The 23,623-nt window shown below is 44.3% G+C and overlaps 1 protein-coding gene across 8 annotated transcripts in view; it reads left to right on the top strand.

Moving 5' to 3' along the window:
* The window catches only part of abcc10 (ATP-binding cassette, sub-family C (CFTR/MRP), member 10), a 164,151-nt gene that overhangs the window by 88,409 nt on the left and 52,119 nt on the right, over positions 1 to 23,623 (top strand). For 7 of the 8 annotated variants that reach the window (XM_059645109.1, XM_059645110.1, XM_059645108.1 and 4 more), the window contains 2 exons: positions 2,311 to 2,482; positions 16,567 to 16,910. In XM_059645109.1, coding sequence (XP_059501092.1) covers positions 2,311 to 2,482; positions 16,567 to 16,910 — 516 coding nt within the window. Of the gene's footprint in view, positions 1 to 2,310; positions 2,483 to 9,554; positions 9,862 to 16,566; positions 16,911 to 23,623 lie in introns of those variants that run through there. The other variant, XM_059645115.1, reaches the window with a different exon arrangement.

Here is a 23,623-nt window from a genome sequence, read left to right on the forward strand (position 1 = left end):
CTCCACAGCAAACATAGAGGAACAATATTCATGGAGCACCTCACCATCTCCTGCAGTTCCATATATACGTGTCCACTTTGGCCCTTGAGGCGCCCTATTGTCTCTCTAGTTATTCTTTTCCCTTTAATATATATAAAGAATCTCTTTGGATTCACCATAATTTTCTCAGCCAAAGCTACCTCATGCCTTCTTTTTGGCCTCCTGATTTCCTTCTTCAGTGAACTCCTGTATCCCCTATATACCTCCAGGGATTTCCTTGATCCCAGCTGACTCTACCTGAGTCATGCCTTCTCCGTTTTTCTGGTCAAAGCCTCAATCTCTCTTGTCATCCAGGGTTCCCTACTCCTGCCAACCTTGCCCTTCGCCCTCACAGGAACGTATAGATCTTGAACTCGAGCTACCACACTTTTAAGAGCCTCCCACTTGTCAGAAGTCCCTTTGCCTGCAAACAGCTACTCCAATCAACCCCTACAAGCTCCTGTCTAATGCTGTCAAAATTCGCCTTGCCCCAATTTAGAACTTGAAATTGTGGACCAGTTTTGTACCTAAACCATAACTATTTTAAAATTAATAGAACTATGATCATTGGTCCCAAAGTGTTCTCCCACTGTCACGTCAGTCACCTGTCCTGCCCTATTTCCCAAGAGCAGGTTGAGTTTTCCGCCTCCCCAAGTAGGACTCTCTATATACTGCTTGAGGAAACTTTCCCGAACACACTTAACAAATTCCACCCCATCTAAGCCCTTAACACTATGGCAGTCCCAGTCTGTTAGGAAAATTGAAATCCCCCACTACGACAACCCTGTTGCTCCTGCAAGTCTCCCCAGTCTCCCTTCATATTTGTTCCTCTAATTCCTGTTGACTGTTTGGGGGCCTTTCGTACAACTCCAATAACATCACAAAAGACTGCTACCGTGTTGGAAGTGACTCAGAGAAAGTTTACTTGACTAATACCTAGAATGAGAGGATTGTCTTACTGGGAAAGGCTAGGCATGAATCCTGTGAAGTTTAGAAGAGTCAGAGGTGTCTTAATTGAAGCTTATAAAATCCTTGACTGAGTGGATATTGAAAAAATGTTGCCTCTTGTCGGAGAATCTATTACCTGGGGTGCCATACTTTTAACATTAGACAGCTGTCGTTTAGAAGAGATGAGGAACCCTTTTTTCTCTGAGGACTGAGAGTCTTTGGAATTAATTCCCTTCTTCTTAAGGCACTGAATGTAGAATCTATAATTATTTCTAAGGCAAAGATGCATGATAACCAAGGGGATGAAACTTATCTAGGGATATGCAGGAATTTTGAGTTGAGGCTAAAATCAGATCAGCCATGATTTTATTGAATGGCGGAACTGGTATGAAGGGCCAAGTGGCCTTGTAGCTTATTTGTGTATTCTTCTAATGCTGAGCACATGCATGACAGCACAATCGCTACTACAATCATCTCTTAAAATCTTGTGAGTAGTCTTGGCAATCGTTCTCTGTTGGCTGATCTTCAATCAAATATTTGTCTCCAAAACAAGGTTGTGTGTAATTACTGATTGAATCACTTGCTCCAAAGCATGCCCTTTCCTACACCTTAATCTCCTTCTGAAAGGGTGGTGCTCAGAAATGAATCATGACTCCAGTGAAGAGTTAACTACTGCTTTATCTAAATTTATCATAACCTCCACATATTTTCAGTCTGTTTTGATTTGTGAAATTCTGGATCTCATATGCTTTCCAGGCTATTTTCTCAGTCTGCATTGCCATCTTCAATGTTTGAAACACATGCACCCCCAGATCTTCCTGTCCCTGTCCTTAACAAAATGCATCATTTCACATTTAATCATAGTCATAGACTAAATATGAACCATGTGTCTAACTATCTGTGGATTTAATAAGAAGTCACATGACACTAGGTTATTGTCCAGCAGGATTATTTGAAATCATAAGCTTTTGAAGCAGGGGGTATGCTCCGAAAGCTTGTGATTTCAAATAAACCTGTTGGCTTTCACCTAGTGTTATATGACTTCTGACTTTGTCCACCCCAGTCCAATATTGGCACCTACAAGTTATATCTGTGGATTTGTCCAGGGTGGATCACTGCTTTGTAAAGTTGACAGTGGATGTCAACAGTTAAATTATAATGGATGGCTGAATATCAAATTATTTTCTGTGTGGCACATTTAATGCCATGGCAGATAATTCAAGGCATCTGCATAACTCCAGAACTTTTCTGAGCGATTTGATTATACTCTTGTGTAATAGCCTACTTACTATGAAATCAATGGTTATGACCCTAATGTCTAATAAACTCCATTTATGTTGACAGATCTCAGTCCAAAGGAAAAATTTCGCTGCAACTCAAGTTCTTTCTCACCATCTATGGCTGCATTGCTGCCATAAACACAGTATTCACCGCAGCCCGAGCTTTTCTGTTCGCCTATGGAGCAATTTGTGCCGCAGTGATTATTCATAATAAACTTTTACTTCAGGTGCTGAAGGTCAGTGGCTCATTGCAGGTTTCCTAGGGTTTCAAATTTTTCCGAGTTTTATCTATTTACCTTTCAACTTTCCACTTCAATATACACAAGTGAGATAAGCTTTCCTCCCAGAGGTGACCATTGTATTCAGTCTGGTGGTCTGTATGTGATTGAACAATGGGCTTCAGTGCAGGCAATGTTCTGACATGGTTATTGACATGCCTTGCTTGCTGCTTTCAGACGCCATGCCCTAAACCTTTTGATTGCAGCCATCAGACAACATAAGAACATAAGAAACAGGAGCAGCTGCTAGCCATCTGGCCCATCGAGCCTGCTCCACCATTCAATAAGAACATGGCTGATCTTTTCAAGGACTTGGATCCACTTACCCACTACTTACCATAACTCTTAAATCCATTATGGTTCAAAAATCTATCTATCTTTGCCTTAAAAACATGCAATGAGGTAGCCTCATTTGCTTCAACGGAGAGGGAATTCTACAGATTCACAACCCTTTGGGTGAAGAAGTTCTTCCTCAACTCAGTCATAAATCTGCTCCCCCTCATTTGGAGGTTATGCCCTCTAGTTCTAATTTCACCAGCCAGTGGAAACAATTTCCCTGCTTCTATCTGATCTATTCCCGTCATAATTTTGCATGTTTCTATAAGGTTTTTGCATGTTTGCATTCTTCTGAATTCCAGTAAGCATGGCCCCACTCCACTCAATCTGTCCTCATAAGGCAACCCTCTCAATTCTAGAATCAACCTCATGACCTTCTCCAGTGTCAATACATCCTTTCTCAAGTAAGTAGACCAAAACTGCACACAGTACTCCAGGTGTGGCCTCACCAGCACCCAATACAGCTGCAGCATAATCTCCCTGTTTTTAAACTCAATCCCTCTAGCAATGAAGGACAAAATTCCATTTGCCTTCTTAATTACCTGCTGCATCTGCAAACCGACCTTCTATAATTCATGCACGAGGACACCTAGGTCCTTCTGCGTAGCAGCAAGCTGCAGATTGTCACTATTTAAATAATAGTTCATTTTGTTTTTCCGACCAAAATAGATGACCTCGCATTTACCAACATTGTACTCCATCTGACAGGCCCTCGCTTAACCTTGTCTGTATCTCTCTGGGGACTTTCAATTTCTTCTACACACTTTGCTCTGCCACTCCCCATAGTGAGTCCGAACTTTGAGACTCTACACTTGGCTGCCAACTCTAAATGGCCTTACTTCCACTCCTATGTCTCATGGTCTTATGGTCTTAAATCATCTACGTAAATTGTAAACAATTGCGGTCCCAACACTGATCCCTGAGGCCAATCGCCAACCAGAAAAACATTAATTTATCCCCACTGTTTGTTTTCTGTAGTTAACCAATCCTCAATCCATGCCGATACATTTCCTGTAACGCTGTGCACCCTTATCTTATGCAGCAGCCATTTGTGTGGCAGCTTGAGGAATGCCTTGTGGAAATCAAGATACATCACATCAACTGGTTCCTTGTTGTCCACCCTGCTCATATGTCCTCAAAGAATTCCAGTAAATTAGTTAAACATTACTGACTTGTCATGAACCCATGCTGTGTCTGCCCTATGGGACAGTTACTATCCAGATGTCATGCTATTTCATCCTTGATGATCGATTCAAGCATTTTCTCCGCTACAGAAGTTAAGCTAGTGGGCCGATAGTTACCCCCGCTTGTCTGCCTCCTTTTTTAATTAGTGGTGTCACGGCTGCTGTTTTCCAATCTGCTGGAATCGCCCCAGAGTCCAGCGAATTTTACTAATTTACCACGAGTGCAGTTGCTGTTTCCCCTGCTGTGTCTTTTAGTACCTTGGGGTGCATTCCATCAGGGCCAGAAAACTTATCTAGCTTTCATTCATTTAGTTGCCCAATACGACCTGTTTCGTGATAATGATTGTTTCTAGGTCCTCACCTACCATAGCTTCCTTGCCATCAATTATTGGCATGTTATTTGTGTCTTCCACTGTGAACACCAACACAAAATACCTGTTCAAAGCCCTGCCCATTTCCTCATTTCCCATTATTAAATCTCCCTTCTCAACCTCTAAAGGACCAATGTTTACCTTAGCCACTCTTTTATATATTTGTGGAAATGTTTGCTATTTGTTTTTATATTCTGAGCTTGTTCACTTTCATAATCCATCTTACATTTCCTTATATCTTTCTCATGGCTTTCTGTTGACCCTTACAGATTTTCTGATCCCCGAATTTCCCACTCAACTTTGCTACTGTGTATGCATTTGTTTTCAATTTGATACCCTCCTTTATTTCTTTAGTTATCCATGGCTGAATCTCACTGGCATATACTTTGGCTGAGCACTGTGAAAAATCACTTTAAAAGTATTCCACTGTTCTACAGTTCTCCTACTGTATAGTCTTTGCTTCCAGTCTACCATAGCCAGATCCTCCGTCAACCCATTATACCTCATTTGTTCAAACACAAGACACTGGGATTGGATTTTATCTTTTCCTCCAACAGTATTCTAAATTCAACCATACTGTGATCACTCCTTCCAAGAGAATTCCTGACTGTGATATCATTGATCATTCCTGTCTTATTACACAGGACCAGAGCGAGAAAAGCTTGCTCCCTCAAAGTTTCCATTACGTACTGTTCGAGGAAACTATTATGGATACATTCTATGGACTCCTTCTCAGGGCTGCCTTAACTGACTTGGTTTGACCAAATACTATGTAGATTAAAATTCCCCATGATAATTGCCATACCATTTTTACATGCATCAGTTATTTCTTTATTGCCCACCTCACCATGATGTTATTACTTGGTGGCCTACAGACTATGCCTATCAGTGACGCTATGCCTTACTATTTCTAGCTTCCACCCAGATTGATTAAACCTTTTTCTCCAAAGAACCTATATCATGTCTCACTGCCATCCTTATGTCATCCTTAAATATCAGAGATACACCACCTCCTTTTCCTTCCTGTCTGTTCTTCCCAATAGTCTGATACCTCTAGAAATTTAATTCTGAATTGTGACCATTCTGCAACCATGTCTCTATAAAGGCCACTAAATCATAACCTATTTGTGATGGTTTGCACTGTCAACTCATTTATCTTGTTTGGAATTTTATGAGCATTCAGGTAAAGTGCCCTTATACTAGCTTTTATACTTTCATTTTGAATCCTAACGCCTCCACAAGAAGAACCTTTGCTTTCAAACATTCTCATTTTTTCTGTCACTACCTGGTTTGCACTCATCTTCATGCTACACTGCTCACCTGCTTCTTGCTTTTTCTTTACTGTCTTGATTCTCCTTTTTCTTCAGCCCTCACCCAATCTAGCTAACTCAGAGCCTTCCCTTAGGTTCTCCATCCCCCTGCCAAACTTGTTTAAAGTTCACCCAACAGAGCTAGCAGTAGGTAAAAAAAAACTGATCAAAGGAGACTAAAATAGGCATAATGCCAGGGGTAGGTATTCAGACAGTCTAACACTGAGCCTTTTCCACAATTTAGTGAGACTTTAGCTGATCTGCAACGATTTGCTGCATTCCTTCATACCTTGTGGTTTGAAAGCAAATCTTTCAGCTCAAGTTTTAAATTAACAGATGATCTGAAATCAATGACCCTTTGCGGGATCAAGTTCTGCAATCTCCTACTCCTTGTGTGAATGGACAATTCGCTGTTTTACTCCTGAGAGGTCCACCTCCAAGGTTTAGATCCAACCCAACCCATAGAAATAATTTCTTTGTGACAACTCTATTGTTTCTGCTTAATGTTTTCTATTGGAGAGTGGTATTACAGTGCCATTATTCAAAACAGAGGCAGAGAGAAAACATGAAGTTAGTCACCTGGTCCCAGTTCAAAATGCTGGATTTGTCTTGATTCTTTGATGGGTTGTAGGTGATGCTGCAAAGCCCACAGCCCGAAATGCCCTGGAACTGAGTGACTTGTGAAAAATGGACACATTTTGGAGGCAGTTATGAATGAACCACCTTGCTATTAGTCTGGACAAATAGGCCAAACCTGGTAATGACTGTATATTTCCTTATTGGAACGAAATTAATGAACTTGCTATGTTTTTACAACAATTGTTGACAGTTCCATGGTCACAATTGCTCATATTAGCTTTTAATTCTAGATTTATTCATTGAACCTGTCACCAGGGAATTATGACGTTGAGGTGCCAATGTTGGACTGGTGTGGACACAGTCAAAAATCACATGACACCAGGTTATAGTCCAACAGATTTATTTGAAACCACAAGTGCCCTGAGATCAGCTCCTTCCTTCGGTATAGTGTGTGAGAGAGGGTATAAGACTCAGAATTTATAAGCACAAAGGTAACAAGCCTAAAATTGGCCACCTCTTGTTGAATCCATAATCAGTTAGGAAGGAGACTACTGATAAAAATGCTAAATCCAGATTCCTGTCAATTCATTGCCCTGAGATAATTAAAGGTTTTATAAGCGCATACAAGAGGTGACATCTCAGCTCAAACAATGCATTGTCCTTATCTACCATCCCACCTGCCCATTTACTTCTTCCTTCCCCACTATCCAAGGGCCCGAACAAAACTTCCAGGCGAAGCAGCACTTCAGCTGCTCTTCACACAATCTAGTCTACTGCATTCACTGCTCACATTGTGGTCTTCTCTACACTGGGGAAACAAAGCCTCGACTGGGCGACTGCTTCAGCGAACACCAATATTCTGCCTGCAAAAAAGATCCTGAGCTTCCAGTTGCCTGCCACTTTAACATACCAACCTGTTCTCTGTCCAACATGTCCATCCCAGGCTTGCTGCAGTTTTCTAGCGAAGCTCAGCACAGACTGGAAGAACAACACCTCATTTTTTGCTTGAGGATCCTGCAGCCCTCTGCACTCAATATTGAGTTCAGTAATTTTAGGGCTTGAGCTCTATCACATCCTAGCCCCTCCAACTCTCTCACCAGGCCTTGTTATCACATAGTCTGCTATTACACACTACCTGTTGTCAGTCACTAACAGTCTCCATTGATAGTGATTCACCCTCCTATCATTATACACTCCTATGTCTGTCTGACTTCTCTCTCTCCGGGCTCTAACCTCACCTATTGTTGACTTCATACCCCCTCTGCCCACCCTATCTTATTCGTATTCACTGACATATCTTCAGCTTTGAGGAAGCGTCACTTGACCCAAAATGTTAACTCTGATTTCTTTTCACGGATGCTGCCAGACATGCTGAGCTTTTCCAGCAATTTCTGCTTTTGTTTTTGACTTGTAGCGTCCACAGTTCAGTTTCTTCAATATATACAGCAGTTTGGTTGAGTGTTTTAAAGGACCTTGACCTGTCCATCTTCCCTGGACTGACCTATCTCTTCCCTACCTCCCCACCTATACTCTCTCCACCTTTCTTGTTTTCTCTCCATCTTTGGTCCGCTTCTCCCTCTCTCCCTATTTATTCCTGTTCCCTCTCCCCATCCCCCTCTCTGATGAAGGGTCTAGGCCCGAAACGTCAATTTTTGTGCTCCTGAGATGCTGCTGGGCCTGCTGTGTTCATCCAGCTCCACACTGTGTTATATTAGCAAGAACAACATTATTTGAAGTTAGAGAAGTCCATTCAGCAGTCTAATAATGGCAGGGAAAAACTGTTCTTGAACCTGTTGGTGCATGTGTTCAAGCATCTGTATCTTCTGCCTGACGGAAGAGGTTGGAAGAGAGCCTTATCAGGGACGGAGGGGGTTTTGATGATGTTGGCAGCCTTTCCTTGGCAATTAGAGGCAAATGGAGTCCATGGATGGGAGTTTGCCTTCTGTGATGGCCTGGGCTGTGCAAACAACCTTCTCTAGTTTCTTACAGCCTGTACAGTTGCCGTACCAGGCAGTTATGCACTCAGATAGTATGCTTTCTGCATCTTTAAAAGTTGGTGAGAGATCATATGGACATGCTAAATTTCCCAAGCCACCTGATGAAGAAAAGGTGTTGTTGTGCCGCCTTGACTGTCGCATCTAAGTGGGAGGTCCAGGACAGATTGTTGCTTATTGCCACTCCTCAGAACTTGATGCTGTCAACCTCCACTCAGTTGATGTAGATGGGGGCGTGTTTTCACCCGTTCTTTCTGATGTTAATGATCAGTTCTTTGGTTTTGCTGACATTGAGAGAGAGGTTGTTTATTATTATACATGACACCAAACCCTCTACCTCCTTCCTGTTTTCTGGCTCATCGTTGTTTGATACCCATCCTACCATGGTGGTGTCATCAGCAAATGTGTAGATGGCGTTTGTTCAGAATCTGGCTGCACAGTTGTGGGAGTACAGAGGGCTCCAGTGCCAAGGGTTATTGTGGAGGAGGTGTAATCGTCCATCTTCGCTGATTTTGTTCTATGGGTCAGGAGATAAGGATCCTTTTGCAGAGGGCAGAGCGCTGCACTCTCCATTGATCCAGGGGTGATCCCTGGCTTAATGTTAATGGCTGAGTCAGGGATATGCTGGTCTATGAGGTGGCAAGTTGAGTTGGAGTACAGTTCTGATGCAGTTGATGGCCCACAGTGCCTCATGGATGCCCAGTCTTGAGCTGCTGAATTTGTCCGTAGTCTGTCCCATTTAGCACAGTGATAGTGCCACACACACAATGGACGGAATTCTCAATATGAAGACGGGACTTTGGCTCCATAAGGTCTGTGCTGTGCTCACTTTTTTATTGATATTGTCATGGACAAATGTGTCCGCAGCCACCAGATTGATGAAGATGAGGTTGATTATGTTTTTTCCCCTCTTGTTGGTTCCCTCACCACCTGCTGCAGAGCCAATTTAGCGGTGATGGCCTTTAGGACCCCACCAGATTGATCAGTAGTAGTACTGTTGACCCAGTCTTGGTGGCAGACATTGAAATCCTCCACCTGGAGTACACTCTGCACCCATGCTATCCTCAGTGCTCTGTGATTAGAGTTGATGACTGCCCCCTGCTGGGTGGTGATGATCAAGGTCGGTGACTGCCCCCTGCTGGGGGATGATGATCAGGGTTGGTGACTGCCCCCTGCTGTGCGATGATGATAATGACTGCTGGCTGGTGGGCGTCTCCTCTGAGACTGATGTTGGTTGATTAGATTAGATTCCCTACAGTGTGGAAACAGGCCCTTCGACCCAACAAGTCGACACCGCCCCTTACAGTATCCCACCCAGACCCATCCCCCTATAACCCACACACCCCTAAACACTACAGGCAATTTAGCATAGCCGATCCACCTACCCTGCACATCTTTGGACTGTGGGAGGAAACTGGAGCACCCGGAGGAAACCCACACAGGCACGGGGAGAACGTGCAAACTCCACACAGACAGTTACCCGAGGCTGGAATCGAACCCGGGTCCCTTGCGCTGTGAGGCTACAGTGCTAACCACTGAGCCACCATGCCGCGTTGCTGTCAGGTAAATTATTGTGGTGGGGAGCAATCCTTAGTATTCTCTAAAAAGCACCTATTTTTCAAATATCTAAACATCCCAATTTGTTTTGCAAATTAAATTCGCCTTTAAAGTATTTTGTTTTTACCATGTGCTGATCTGAACTGTACATTAGTCGCAGCTTCTGTGTTGCAATTGCTAGCAGAGTACCCATCAACATCCTCGATACTAGTCAGATAATCCTTTCCATTTGTTTATTCTGTGCATAAAGTATGTTCTTTCTGCTGACCCTCCATTTCATTGTTTCCTTTCATTGAAGTGCCTTACCTCTCCTCCTACTACCACTTTTCCTATGTTCTAGTGCATCATAAACCTGCTGGATTTAATTTGTATTTCCACCCATCATGTCTCAGTAATGACTACTGTGTCATAACCTCCAATGGAAGTTTATGCCTGCAATTTAATCTGTTTCTTTCCTCATCTTCAGTGCATTCATATAAAGGCACTTGGTTCAACTGCAATAAAAACCAAAAGAACTGCAAATGCTGTAAATCAGGAATGAAAGCAAAGTTGCTGGAAAAGCTCAGCAGGTCTGACAGCATATGCAAAGGAAAAAAAAAGTTAACATTTTGGGTCCAGTGACCCTTCCTCAGAACTCCAAGCCTGTCTTTCCATTCTCTTGTTTGACACAACCCTTTGCTTTTTCTCATCTAACGCTCTTTAAGAGCCGAAGAAAGGGGAATATGTGACCAGTCCAGAGATAATGGGAACTGCAGATGCTGGAGAATCCGAGATAACAAAGTGTGGATCTGGATGAACACGGCAGGCCAAGCAGCATCTTAGGAGCACAAAAACTGACGTTTTGTTTATTCTGTGCGTAAAATATGGACTGTGGGAGGAAACCGGAGTACCAGAAAAGGGGGATGGGGAGAGGGTTCTGAAATAAAGAGGGAAAGAGGGGGAGACAGAGAGATCCCGATGGAGGGTCTAGGCCCAAAACGTCAGCTTTTGTACTCCTAAGAAGCTGCTTGGCCTGCTGTGTTCATCCAGCTCTACACCTTGTTGTCTCGGATTCTCCAGCATCTGCAGTTCCTATTATCTCTGAACGAAAGCATTTCTTCTTTTCTCTGTGCTAAGTGATGGACTACTTATCCTGAGACCATATATGCATGTTCTAGATTCCCTAGCCCCTTTAGAATCTTTAATGTTTCAATAAGATCACCCCTCATTCCTCTAAACTCCAGAGAATATTGACTAAATTTATTCAGCTTCTCATCATCGTACAGCCCTTTCATACCAGAGATCAGTGCAGTGAACCTTGGCTGTACCACCTCCAAAGCAAGTCCACCCTTCTGTAAATACAAAATTTGAAACGCTACACAATATTTCAGATGTGTCTTGCCAAATTTCTGGACATTGTAGAATGTTCTTGTATTTCAATCTACATGCCACCTACCTTTAAACTTCTTCCTCAAAGTATTAGAGAGGTCATGCAGTGCTTATCTGTGACCCCTGAAGGCAACAGGACAGGTTAATAGATAGTTAACAAGGCGTAACGGATTCTTGCCTCTATCAGTTGTGACTTACATCTTAAGAGCAGGAAGGTCGTTTTGGAGCTGTAGCGAAATTTGCTGAGGCCACAGCTAGAGAACTATGTGTAGTCCTGGTCTCCACATTATAGGAAGGGTGTGATTGCACTGGAGGGGATTCAGAGGAGATTCCTCAGGATGGAGTATTTCAGCGATGCAGAGATGCTGGATGTGCTTGGGTTGTTTTCTGTGGAATAGTAAAGGTTGAGGTGTGCTTGTAGAGGTGTATAAGGGTAAGAGGAACATGAACAGGATGAATAGAAAGCATCTTAGTTGAAGAGTCAAAAACAAAGGGGCACATTATAAAGTGAAAGGCAGAAGGTTTTGAGGAGGTTTGAAGAAAACCTTTTCATCCAGCAGCTGGGTGCACTGGGAACCTGGAATGCACTGCCCAGGAGGGTGGCTAAGGCAGGAAACTTTACAACCTTTAAAACGTACTTGGATGAACACTTGAAATGTCAGAACATGCATGGCTATGGGTCAAGTGCTGGAAGGTGGAGTTATTGCACATTTAATGCAGTTTTTTGTAGGCTCAGACTCAATGGACAAAGGGCCTCTTCCGTACTGTATGATTGTATGAAGATCATTGCTGATCTGATTTTAACCTCAAGTGTACTCTGCTGCAGTTCCCTAATCCTCCTCCACGATGTTGGAGGTAGTATATTGATGTCAATGGAGAACTGGCTAATGGGCAGGAAACAGCAAGTGGGGATGTTGGGTTCTTTTTCAGGTTGGTGACCTGTACCAATATATATTAATGGCTTGGAGAAAGGAAGTGAATGCATTGTAGTCAGTTTGGAGATGACACAAAAATAGGTGGGAAGGCTGGCTGTGAGATGGATGCAGTTAGTTTACACAGATATTGAGTAGGTTAGATGGGCTTCAGAGATAATGGGAACTGCAGATGCTGGAGAATCCAAGACAACAAAATGTGAGGCTGGATGAACACAGCAGGCCAAGCAGCATCTCAGGAGCATAAAAGCTGACGTTTCGGGCCTAGACCCTTCATCACCTGGTTGTAGAGGAGGATAGTGTGAAACAGGAAGGTAGGCTAGAGGAGGTTGATGTTAGTGAAGAAGATGTTCTAGGAATTCTGAGGAATTTGAAGATAGCTAAGTCCCCTGGGCCTGATGGGATTTATCCAAAGATCTTATGGGAAGCAAGGGACGAGATCGCAGGGGCCTTGGTGATGATCTTTTCGCCCTCACTGTCCACGGGTATAGTGCCAGAAGAGGCAAATGTCAATCCCTGTGATAAAAAAGGGAACAGAGATAACTCCGGAAATTACAGGCCAGTTAGTCTTACATCAGTGGTGGGCAGATTATTGGAAAGGGCTGTGAGAGACAGGATTTATGATCGCTTTGATTTGTGATAGTCAACATGGATTTGTGAGGGGTAGACCATGCCTCACAAACCTGATTGGTCACCTCTTCAAAGAATTCAAACACGTCACTGAAGTTGGTGCAGTGGATGTGGTGTACGTGGATTTAAGTAAGGTGTTTGATAAGATTCCAGATGGTAAGCCCATGTAGAAAGTAAGGAGGCATGGGATGGGGGAAATCTGGCAGATTGGATTCAGAATTGTCTGACCCTTAGAAGACAAAGGGTGGTAGTGGATGGAAAATATTCAACATGGTGCTCAGTTACGAGTGGTGTACCACAAGGATCTGTTCTGGGTCCTCTTCTATTTGTGATTTTTGTAACTGATTTGGATGAAGGAGTGGAAGGGTGGATTAGCAAGTTCGCGGATGATATGAAAGTGTGTTGTGGACAGTGCCGAGGGCTGTTCTAGGTTACCAAGGGACGTTGATAGAATGCAGAGCTGGTCTGAGAAGTGGCAGAAGGAGTTTAACCCTGAAAAGTGTGAGGTGGTTCATTTTGGAAGGACAAACTTGAAAGCAGAATACAGGGTTAATGGAAAGATTTTTGGCAGTGTGGAGGAGCAGAGGGATCTTGGGTTCATGTCTACAGTTCTTTGAAAGCTGCCACCCAGGTGGATGGAGTTGTTAAGAAGGCATATGGTGTTAGAGATGTTGCGAAATATTAGTAGCTCGGGTAAATTGGTTGGCTGTTGGTTTGTTCACCGAGCTTGGCAAATGAATTGCAAACGTTTCATCTCCAGTCGAGAAGACATCATCAGTTCAAAGGTGGGTAATTCCTCTGGTGCTCGCCTTTATATAGGTTGCCTAAGCGTAGTTAATGTTCTCGATTTTGATTGGTAGATATTTTAGTAACCTAAATCAAGTTTGTGTTATGGTTTGTCAAGTTGCCATTTGATTGGTTGTTTGAATCGTTTCTGCGTGCCTTGGGTTCGTGGCGTTTGGTCTCTTCCACGGTTCCCCCAAGTTCATTGTTCCCTTGTCCGTAACGGCTGGTAGGCTGGATCGATTTCGATGTGCTTGTTTATTGCTTCTTCGGATGAGTACCATGCCTCGATAAATTCCCGTTCTTGTTTGGTATTTCCTTGTGCCAGTACCTTCACGTTGTTCCAGTCGAACTGGTGTCCCTCTTGGCCCCCACGGACGGATACCAGTGACATTGGGTCGTGCCTTCGGGCGGCGAGCTGGTGTTCATGGATTCTCGTAGACAACTTTCTTCCGGTTTGACCGACGTAGTGCTTGGTGCAGTTGTTGCATTGAATTTGTCTCACTTCCAAAAACACCAACCTACAATTTATCAAAGAAACTATGGAAATGGGTGAAACGTCTTATCAATGGATCCCCGTACTCAATTAGTAATGCGCAGCAATTCTTAGAAAAGCTGAGAGGCGTACAAATCGAGGAAGACGAGATAATGGTGTCATTCGACGTAACCTCCCTGTTTACATCAGTGGACCTCAACTCCACCAAACCCACAGTTGCCGACCTGTTGGACAACCATGGGGCCACGCATGGATCACTCAGCAAGGAAGATGTTTGCGAACTCCTTGATCTCTGCCTAACAACCTACTTTGAGTTCGACAGAGACCATTACCAGCAACTGCGGGGAGCATCCATGGGATCTCCCATCTCGGGATTCATCGCAGAAGTCACAATGCAAAAACTGGAACGGATCATTCTACCAGAACTCAACCCCAAAACATGGGTCGCTACGTAGACAACACATTCACCATCATCAAGAAAAGCCAATTGGTCAGAACAAACAAACTACTGAACAACGTCTTTCATGACATCACTTTTACAATGGAAACTGAGACTGATAACAAATTGGCGTTTTTGGATGTTCTCGTCACCCGAATACCGAACGGACAACTCCAAACCGAAGTCTACAGGAAGGAAACTCACACAGATCAACTTTTGAGCTACCACAGCAACCACCCAAAATGCCACAAGCAAAGCTGTATCCGGACGCTATTCAAGCGAATCGACACACGCTGCAATACCACAGAAGCCAAATTGAAAGAGGAGAAATGATTATATGAAGTTTTCACAAAAAATGGCTATCCGAGAAACTTCATCCGGAGGACACTGAAAATTCGCACAGCGACAATTCCTCCAAGACAACATGAAAACAGGAGAATCGTCCTCCCATATATCAAGAATATTTCTGAGATGACAGCAAGACTATTTCGACAACATGGAGTAACCATCGCCTACCAGCCCATGAATACACTCAGGAGCAGACTATCAAAACCCAAAGGGAAACTGGATTTGATGAAAAGAAGCAACGTGATCTACCAAATTCAACGCAACAACTGCACCAAACACTCAGTCAGTCAAACCGAAAGAAAGCTGTCTACGAGAATCCATGAACACCAGCTCGCCGCCCGAAGGCACGACCCAATGTCACTGGTATCCGTCCGTGGGGGCCAAGAGGGACACCAGTTCGACTGGAACAACGTGAAGGTACTGGCACAAGGAAATACCAAACAAGAACGGGAATTTATCGAGGCATGGTACTCATCCGAAGAAGCAATAAACAAGCACATCAAAATCGATCCAGCCTATCAACCGTTATGGACAAGGGAACAACGAACTTGGGGGAACCGCGGAAGAGACCAAACGCCACGAACCCAAGGCACGCAGAAACGATTCAAACAACCAAACAAATGGCAACTTGACAAACCATAACACAAACTTGATTTAGGTTACTAAAATATCTACCAATCAAAATCGAGAACATTAACTACTAAAATATCTACCAATCAAAATCGAGAACATTAACTACTAAAATATCTACCAATCAAAATCGAGAACATTAACTACTAAAATATCTACTAATCAAAATCGAGAACATTAACTACGCTTAGGCAACCTATATAAAGGCGAGCACCAGAGGAATCACCCACCTTCGCACTGATGATGTCTTCTTGACTGGAGACGAAACGTTTGCAATTCATTTGCCAAGCTCGGTGAACAAACCAACAGCCAGGCATATGGTGTGTTAGCTTTCATTAATAGAGGCATTGAGTTCAAGAGCCAGTAAGTTATGCTCCAGCTATACAAAAGCCTGGTTTGGTCACATCTGGAGTATTGTGTCCAGTTCTGGTCACCTCATTACAGGAAAGATGTGGAAGCATTGTAAAAGGTTCAGACGAGGTTTACCAGCATGTTACCTGGAATGGAGGGAAGGTCTTATGAGGAAAGGTTGCAAGAGCTAGGGCTTTTCTCTTTAGAAAGACAAAGGATGAGAGGTGGACAAAATGATCAGAGGTAGGGATAGAGTGGACAGCCAGAGACCTTTTCCTCGGGTGGAGGTAGCTTTTATGAGGGGGAAAAGTTTTAAATTGAAAGAAGGTAGATATCAGGGAGACATCAGAGGTAGGTTATTTACTCAGAGAGTTGTAGGGACGTGGAATACATTGCTGGAGAGGGTAGTTAGTCATTAGGGGCATTTAAACGGCTGTTAGGTAGGCATATGGATGATAGTATAAGGTAGGGGTGGAGGTTAGATAGACCTTAGGTTTCGTGTAAAAGTTCAGCACAACATTGTGGGCCGAAGGGCCTGTACTGTGCTGTACTGTTCTATGTTCTACGAATCCTCGACAGGTCTGGTCCTGTCTTGTTAGATCCTGACTTTGTTTTTTTAAACTGTAGAGTTCAGTTACTGACTGTAAAATATATATTTTTTCATAGCATGCCTGGCCAGGCATTAGGAATAGTAATTGACAAAATTGGCATGTTTGTTTTTATTTCATTTTTAGGCAACAACAACATTCTTTGATGTTACACCAGTTGGACGCATTGTGAACCGTTTCTCATCTGATCTCTACTGTGTGGATGACGCACTACCCTTCATCCTCAACATATTCTTGGCAACTATATATGGTCTGTTTGGGACAATACTAATGATCAGCTACAGCCTTCCCTGGATTTTACTCGTTTTAGTGCCATTGGTTATCCTGTATTTCTACATGCAGCGCTACTATCGCTTCACCTCGAGGGAGCTCAAGCGGCTCACAGCTATTACACTGTCACCCATCTATACACAATTCTCAGAGACTCTGACTGGTCTCACTACCATCAGGGCATCGCGAGCAGTTGCAAGGTGAGCTGTTCAGAAAAGGCGACCTTTTGGCAAGGACCCTCCAATCTGCAAGTTATATTTTAGAAAATTGTGTCAAATGATATTTTTAATATATGTTTAAATTCTGAAGAAGGGTTCATTCCCGAAAAGCAGCTTTTCTGCTCCTCTGATGCTGCTTGGCCTGCGAAAGAGACTGCAGTATCATTCTGTCACAAATAATGAAGCGTTTATTAAATAAGATTTAAAAAGTGAACAATCCTCCATCAGACAGAAAGAAGTTGGAGACATTTCATGGCAGATCTCAGAAAAGGAGTCAGAATTACACCACAGTCATAAGAAAAGGTTCTAAACAAAGCCTAGTTATTCTATTCCCATTTTCCAGCATTTGGGCCATAGCCTTATGCCTTGGCACCACAAGTACACATCAAAATACTTGTTAAGTGTTTGGAGTTTTTCTGCCTCGATCACCCATACAGGCAAAGTTCCAGATTCCTATCATATTTCTAAATGCCCTGCTTCTTACCTGAAATCAGTGTCCCTGGTCATTGATCCCTCTATCGAGGGGAAATGTTTTTTCCTCTCTATGCTATTTATGCCCCTCACAATCATGTCCCCCCAAAGTCTCCACTGCTCTAAGGAAAACAACCCCAGTCTGTTCAAGATAACAAAGTGTCTAGGGTTGAGGCCCGAAACATCAGCTTTTGTGCTCCTGAGATGCTGCTTGGCCTGCTGTGTTCATCCAGCTCCACACTTTGTTATCTTGGATTCTCCAGCATTTGCAGTTCCCATTATCCCCAATCTGTTCAATCTTGCTTCAAAACTGAAACTCTTCAGTCATCCTGATAAATCTCCTCTAATGTGGATTCCAGAACTGCAAACAATACTTTGGTTTGGCCTAACCAATTATTTTCTACAGTTCCAGTATAACCTTCCTCCTTGTCAAATCTTGGGTATGCATAACAAAGGTAAATATCCTATTAGTCAGTAAGAACAGCCGATGCTGGAGTCAGAGATAACACAATGTGGAGCTGCAGGAGCAAAGCAGGCCAGGCAGCATCAGAGGAGCAGGAAAGTTGATGTTTCAGCTCGGGACATTCTTCAGAAGATCAACTATCCTATCCTATTAGCCTTTCAACCACTTTATCCAAGTGCGTCGCCTCATATTTCCATCTGGATTAAATTCATAGAATCCCCTGCAGTGAGGAAGCAGGTCCTTCGGTCCAACAAGTCCACACCGAACCGCGGAGCATCTCCCTGTAACCCATCTAATCTACACAACCCTGAAAAAACTATGGGCACTTTAACATTTTAGCAATTTAGGAGGCGATCCTCCTCATTAATTAGTACCCAACCAATTTTTGTATTTTTGTTTTGCCGTATACATTATGCACTACTCCAGAGCTTCTGCTGTTTTGATCCCTCAGTATGTGCTTTGACCCTCCCTTTTTCCTCTTTATCCAATCTTGTATATGCTTTGATATTCAGGGTTCTCAGAGGAATTGATGTTTCCATTCTTTTGTCTATTTGAGAACATGTTAGTCCTGTACTCTCCGAATTTCCTCCTTTAATGTATCCCACTGTTCTGAGACAGATTTTTCTAAAAGTCTCTGTTCTCAATCCATTCCTGCAGAATCATATCTGATCTTACTAAAATCTTCTTGACCCCAATTGAGAATTTTGGTTTCAGGCTCAGCCTTGTTCTTTTATGCAGTCATAGAGTCATACAGCATGGAAACAGACCATTTGACCCAACCAGTCCATGCTGAACATAATCCAAAACCAAACTAGTCCCTACTCCTGCTCCTGGCCCATATCCCTCCAAACCTTTCCTATTCATGTACTTATCCAAATGTCTTTTAAATGTTGTAATTGTACCCACGTCCACCACTTCCTCAGGAAGATTTTTACATTATAATCTTGGATCTAACTGAGTTAGGATCAACATCTGCAAAATGCTCCCCCACTGATAAGTCAAAGATTTGCTTGGCTTCCCTACCTAAAATTAAATCCAGGGACGCCCCTTCTCTTGTAGAGCCTTTTACATACTGGCTTTAAAAGTTCTCCTAGATGTATTTTAGGAATTCTGCTGACTCTCACACTATGACAACCCTGGTTAATGCTGGGAAAATTGAAATCCCCCACTATCATGACCCTATTACTTTTACACTTCCCTACACTTGGCCTACATATGTGCTGTTGTGTTTCTCTTGGACTTTTAATGGAACACTCTTATCAATGCAATTGCTCCTTTTTAAGTTTTTATGTTCCACCCATAAAGCTTCCCTTGAGGAGGTTTTCAAGTTGTCATCCCTCCTTCTTGCTGTATTAGTTGCCCTCATCAAAATTGAAACACTCCTGTCTTTTTTTCATGCTCCTTCCGTGTCTCACCTGAAGACATATATCCTGGAATATTGAGCTGCCAATCCTGTCCCTCACTCAACCATGTCTCTGAGATACCAATGACACTGTATCTCCATATGTTAATTTGTGCTCTCAACTCATCTACTTTGTCAGACTCTCTTCATTCAAATAATTGCGTTTCAACCTTGCCAAACCTCCTTGTGCCTTAACTGGCTTATAATGTCTCTGCCTTCCTGATTCCCATGCTTTCTATTCCAATTTTGACAGTTCGTCTTATTTGGCTGAACATGTTCTTGCTGGATGCCATTCCCCTGTCAAATTAGTCTGAACACTCCCTGACAGCATTAACGAACCTCTTTGCCAGTCCCATTTCAGTTCGGGGGAACCTTCCTGCCTTGTACAGGTCTCACCACCCCAAAAGATTGGTCTCAGTGTCCTAGTAACCTGGATAAGCCTTCCAGTTCTAAACTCACTCATAGAGTGATAGAGTGACACAGAATGGAAACAGGCCCTTTGGCCCGAACTGGTCCATGCTGACCATGATGCCCACTCAGCTAGTACCAATTGTCCTCATTTGGTCCATATCCCTCTAAGCTCTTACCATCAATGTACCTATCCAAACGTTTTTCAAATGTTCCCATTGTACCTACCTCAACCACTTTCTCTGGCAGCCCATTCCATATACACACCACTTTCCACATGAAGAAGTTGCCCCTCATGTCCTTCTTAAATTTTCCCCCTCTCACCTTAAACCTATGCCCTCTAGTTTTCAATTCCCCATTTCCTGGGAAAAAGATTGTATGCATTCATCCTGTTGATGTCCCTCATGATTTTAAACAGCTCAATAAGTACACCCTTCAACCTCCTACGTTCCAAGGAATAAAGTCCTATCCTGGCCAACCTCTTCCCTATAACTCAGGTCTGCTAGCCCTGGTAACATCCTTGTAAACTTTTTTGCACACTTTCCAGTTTAACTGTTTCTTTCCTAGAACAGGGTGACCAAAACAGTACACAATATTCCCAAGTGCAGCCTTACCAACAACTTTTACAACTTATGTCCCAACTCCTGTACTCATTGCCTTGACCAATGAAGGCCAGCATGCTAAATCCCTTCTTCACCACCCTGTCTACCATTGACACCACTTTCAACGACCAATATTCTGTACTCCTAGGTCCCTCTGTTCCTCACCACTGCTCAGAACCTTTCCATTTGTTGTATAAGTCCTACTTTGGTTTGACTTTCCAAAGTGCAACACTTCACAATTATCTGTATTGAATTGCATTTGCCAATCCTGAGCCCACTTCCCCATCTGAGCACGATCCCTCTGTAATTTTTGATAACCTTCTTCACTATCAATGATACCGCCTAATTTTGTATCATCTGCAAACTTACTGATCATGTCTTGTACATTCACATCCAGATTATTTATGTAAATAACAAATCACAAAGGTCCCATCACCAGCCCTTGTGGCACTCCACTAGTCACAGGCCTCCAGTCTGGGAAACCACCTTCAACCATCACCTTCTGCTTCCGACCAACGAGCCACTTTTGAATCCAATCCGGAAATAATCCAGGGATTGCTGTCCTTTGAGTCCTGTTCTTTAATCTATTTCCTAGCTCCCTGAATTCTGCTTTCAGGATATCATTCCTTTTTCTACCAACATGTACCACCACCTCTACCTTTTTACCCTCCCTCTTCAGAATGCCCTGAAGCCATTAAGTGACATTTCTGACCTTGCAACCAGGGGGGCAACATATCATCCTGCTGTCTCTTTTGCTGTTGCAGAAATGCCTGTCTGTTCGCTTTACAATTAATCCCACACTGCAATTGTTCTGCTTTTTCCTCCTTTTGTATAACAGACCCACCCATAGTGCCAAGAGGTTAGCTCCCCCTGCTTTGCCCTGCACAGTTGTCTCCTCCCCCAATGGTATCTAAAATGATATATCTGTCAGAAAGGGGGATAGTTATAGGGGTCTCCTGCATGACCTGCCTTCCTCGACTCCGCTCAGCACACTTACGCAAGCTGTGCCACATTCAAATTGTACTGTCTCCCAACCACATGTACAAAGCACAGCAGTATATCAGCAATATCCTTACAGACACCCAGACCTCGCAGAAGAGTTATCACTAGAGTTTCTTGTTCTGGCTGGCACAGCTGTCATCCAATTCTTTTCGGTGAATTTCTGCACTTTCACTCAAGTTACCCTCCTCCCTGTGGACCAACCTCAGTGGGATCTTTCTCCCACTGCAACTCTCTGGTGGTCTCTTCGGCCTTGAAACTGCTCAAACATGTCCTGAAGCAAACCAGGTACCACAGCCACATCACCTGCCTACGGAATCAGATCATCCCCAGTGGACTGCAGTCTACATTCAAGCCCTGCCGAATCTTCACCATCCCTCCAGACCTCCCACTGACAGAAGACGAACGGCCAGTCCTCAGCAAGGGACTCACCTTTGTCCCCCTCCACCCACACATCAATGAATACCAGTCACGTCTGGACATTGAGCAGTTTTTCCGCCGCCGTTGTCTCCACGCTTACTTCTTTAACCGGGAGCCTAACCCTCCCTCCACTGACCCCTTCTCCCACCTCCAACACAAGCCCTCCTCCTGGACGCCACCCCCAGGCCTCCTACCCTCCCTCGACCTCTTCATCTCCAACTGCTGTCGAGACATTAAATGCCTCAACCTCTCCATCTCTCTCACCCGCTCCAACTTCTCCCCTGTGGAACGGGCAGCCCTCCGCTCCAATCCCAACCTCACCATCAAACCCGCAGACAAGGGAGGCGCAGTGGTAGTATGGCATGCTGACCTCTACATTGCTGAGGCCAAACGCCAACTCTCCGACACCACCTCCCACTGCCCCCTTGATCATGACCCCACCCCTGAGCACCAAACCATCATCTCCCAAACCATCCATGACCTCATCACCTCAGGCGACCTCCCACCCACAGCCTCCAAATTCATTGTTCCCCAACCCCGCACGTCCCGTTTCTATCTCCTTCTCAAAATCCACAAACCCGCCTGCCCTGGTCGACCCACTGTCTCTGCCTGTTCCTGCCCCACCGAACTCATCTCCAGCTGTCTGGACTCCATTTTCTCCCCCTTGGTTCAGGAACTCCCTACCTATGTCCGTGACACCACCCACGCCCTCCACCTCCTCCAGAACTTCCAATTCCCCAGTCCCCAACACCTCATTTTTGCCATGGACACCCAGTCCCTATACACTTGCATTCCCCATGCAGATGGCCTTAAGGCCCTCCACTTCTTCCTGTCCCATAGACCCGACCAATCCTCCTCCACCGACACCCTCATCCGCCCAGCTGAACTTGTCCTCACCCTCAATAACTTTTCTTTCGATTCCTCCCAGTTCCTACAGACAAAGGGGGTGGCCATGGGTACCCGCATGTGCCCAAGATAGGCCTGCCTCTTTGTAGATTATGTGGAACGGTCCCTGTTTCGCACCTACATTGGCCCCAAACCCCACCTCTTCCTCCGTTACATTGATGATTGTATCGGCACCGCCTCATGCTCCCAAGAGGAGCTTGAACAGTTCATCCATTTCACCAGCACCTTCCACCCCAACCTCAAGTTCACCTGGACCATCTCTTACCTTCCTGGATCTTTCTGTCTCCATCTCAGGCAATCACCTACAGACCAATGTCCATTTCAAGCCCACCAACTCCCACAGCTACCTAGAATACACCTCCTCCCACCCACCACCCTGCAAAAGTTCCATCCCCTATTCCCAATTCCTTCGCCCCCGCTGCATCTGCTCCCAGGATGAGGCATTCCAGTCCCGCCCATCTCAGATGTCCTCGTTCTTCAAGGACCGCAACTTACCCCTCACAGTGGTTGAGAACGCCCTTGCCCACGTCTCCTGCATTTCCCATACCTCATCCCTCACCCCCGCCCTCGCAATAACTGTACCAAGAGAATCCCCCTAGTCCTCACATACCACCCTACCAACCTCCGGATACAACGCATCACCCTCCGACACTTCTGCCATCTACAATCTGACCGCACCACCAAAGACATTTTTCCCACCCCACCCTTGTTTGCCTTCCGGAGAGTCCACTCCCTCCGCGACTCCCTTGTTCGCTCCATACTCCCCTTCAACCCCACCACAACCGGCACCTTCCTCTGCAACCACAGGAAGTGCTACACTTTCCCCCACACCTCCTCCCTCACCCCCATCCCAGGCCACAAGATGACTTTCCATATCAAGCAGATGTTCACCTGCACATCCACCAATGTGGTATACTGCGTCCACTGTACACGGTGTGGCTTCCTCTACATTGGGGGAACCAAGCGGAGGCTTGGGGACCACTTTGCAGAACACCTATGCTTGGTTTGCAGTAAATAACTGCAT

This window comes from Stegostoma tigrinum, chromosome 4 (assembly GCF_030684315.1).
Source record: "Stegostoma tigrinum isolate sSteTig4 chromosome 4, sSteTig4.hap1, whole genome shotgun sequence".
NCBI classification, from domain to species: domain Eukaryota; kingdom Metazoa; phylum Chordata; class Chondrichthyes; order Orectolobiformes; family Stegostomatidae; genus Stegostoma; species Stegostoma tigrinum.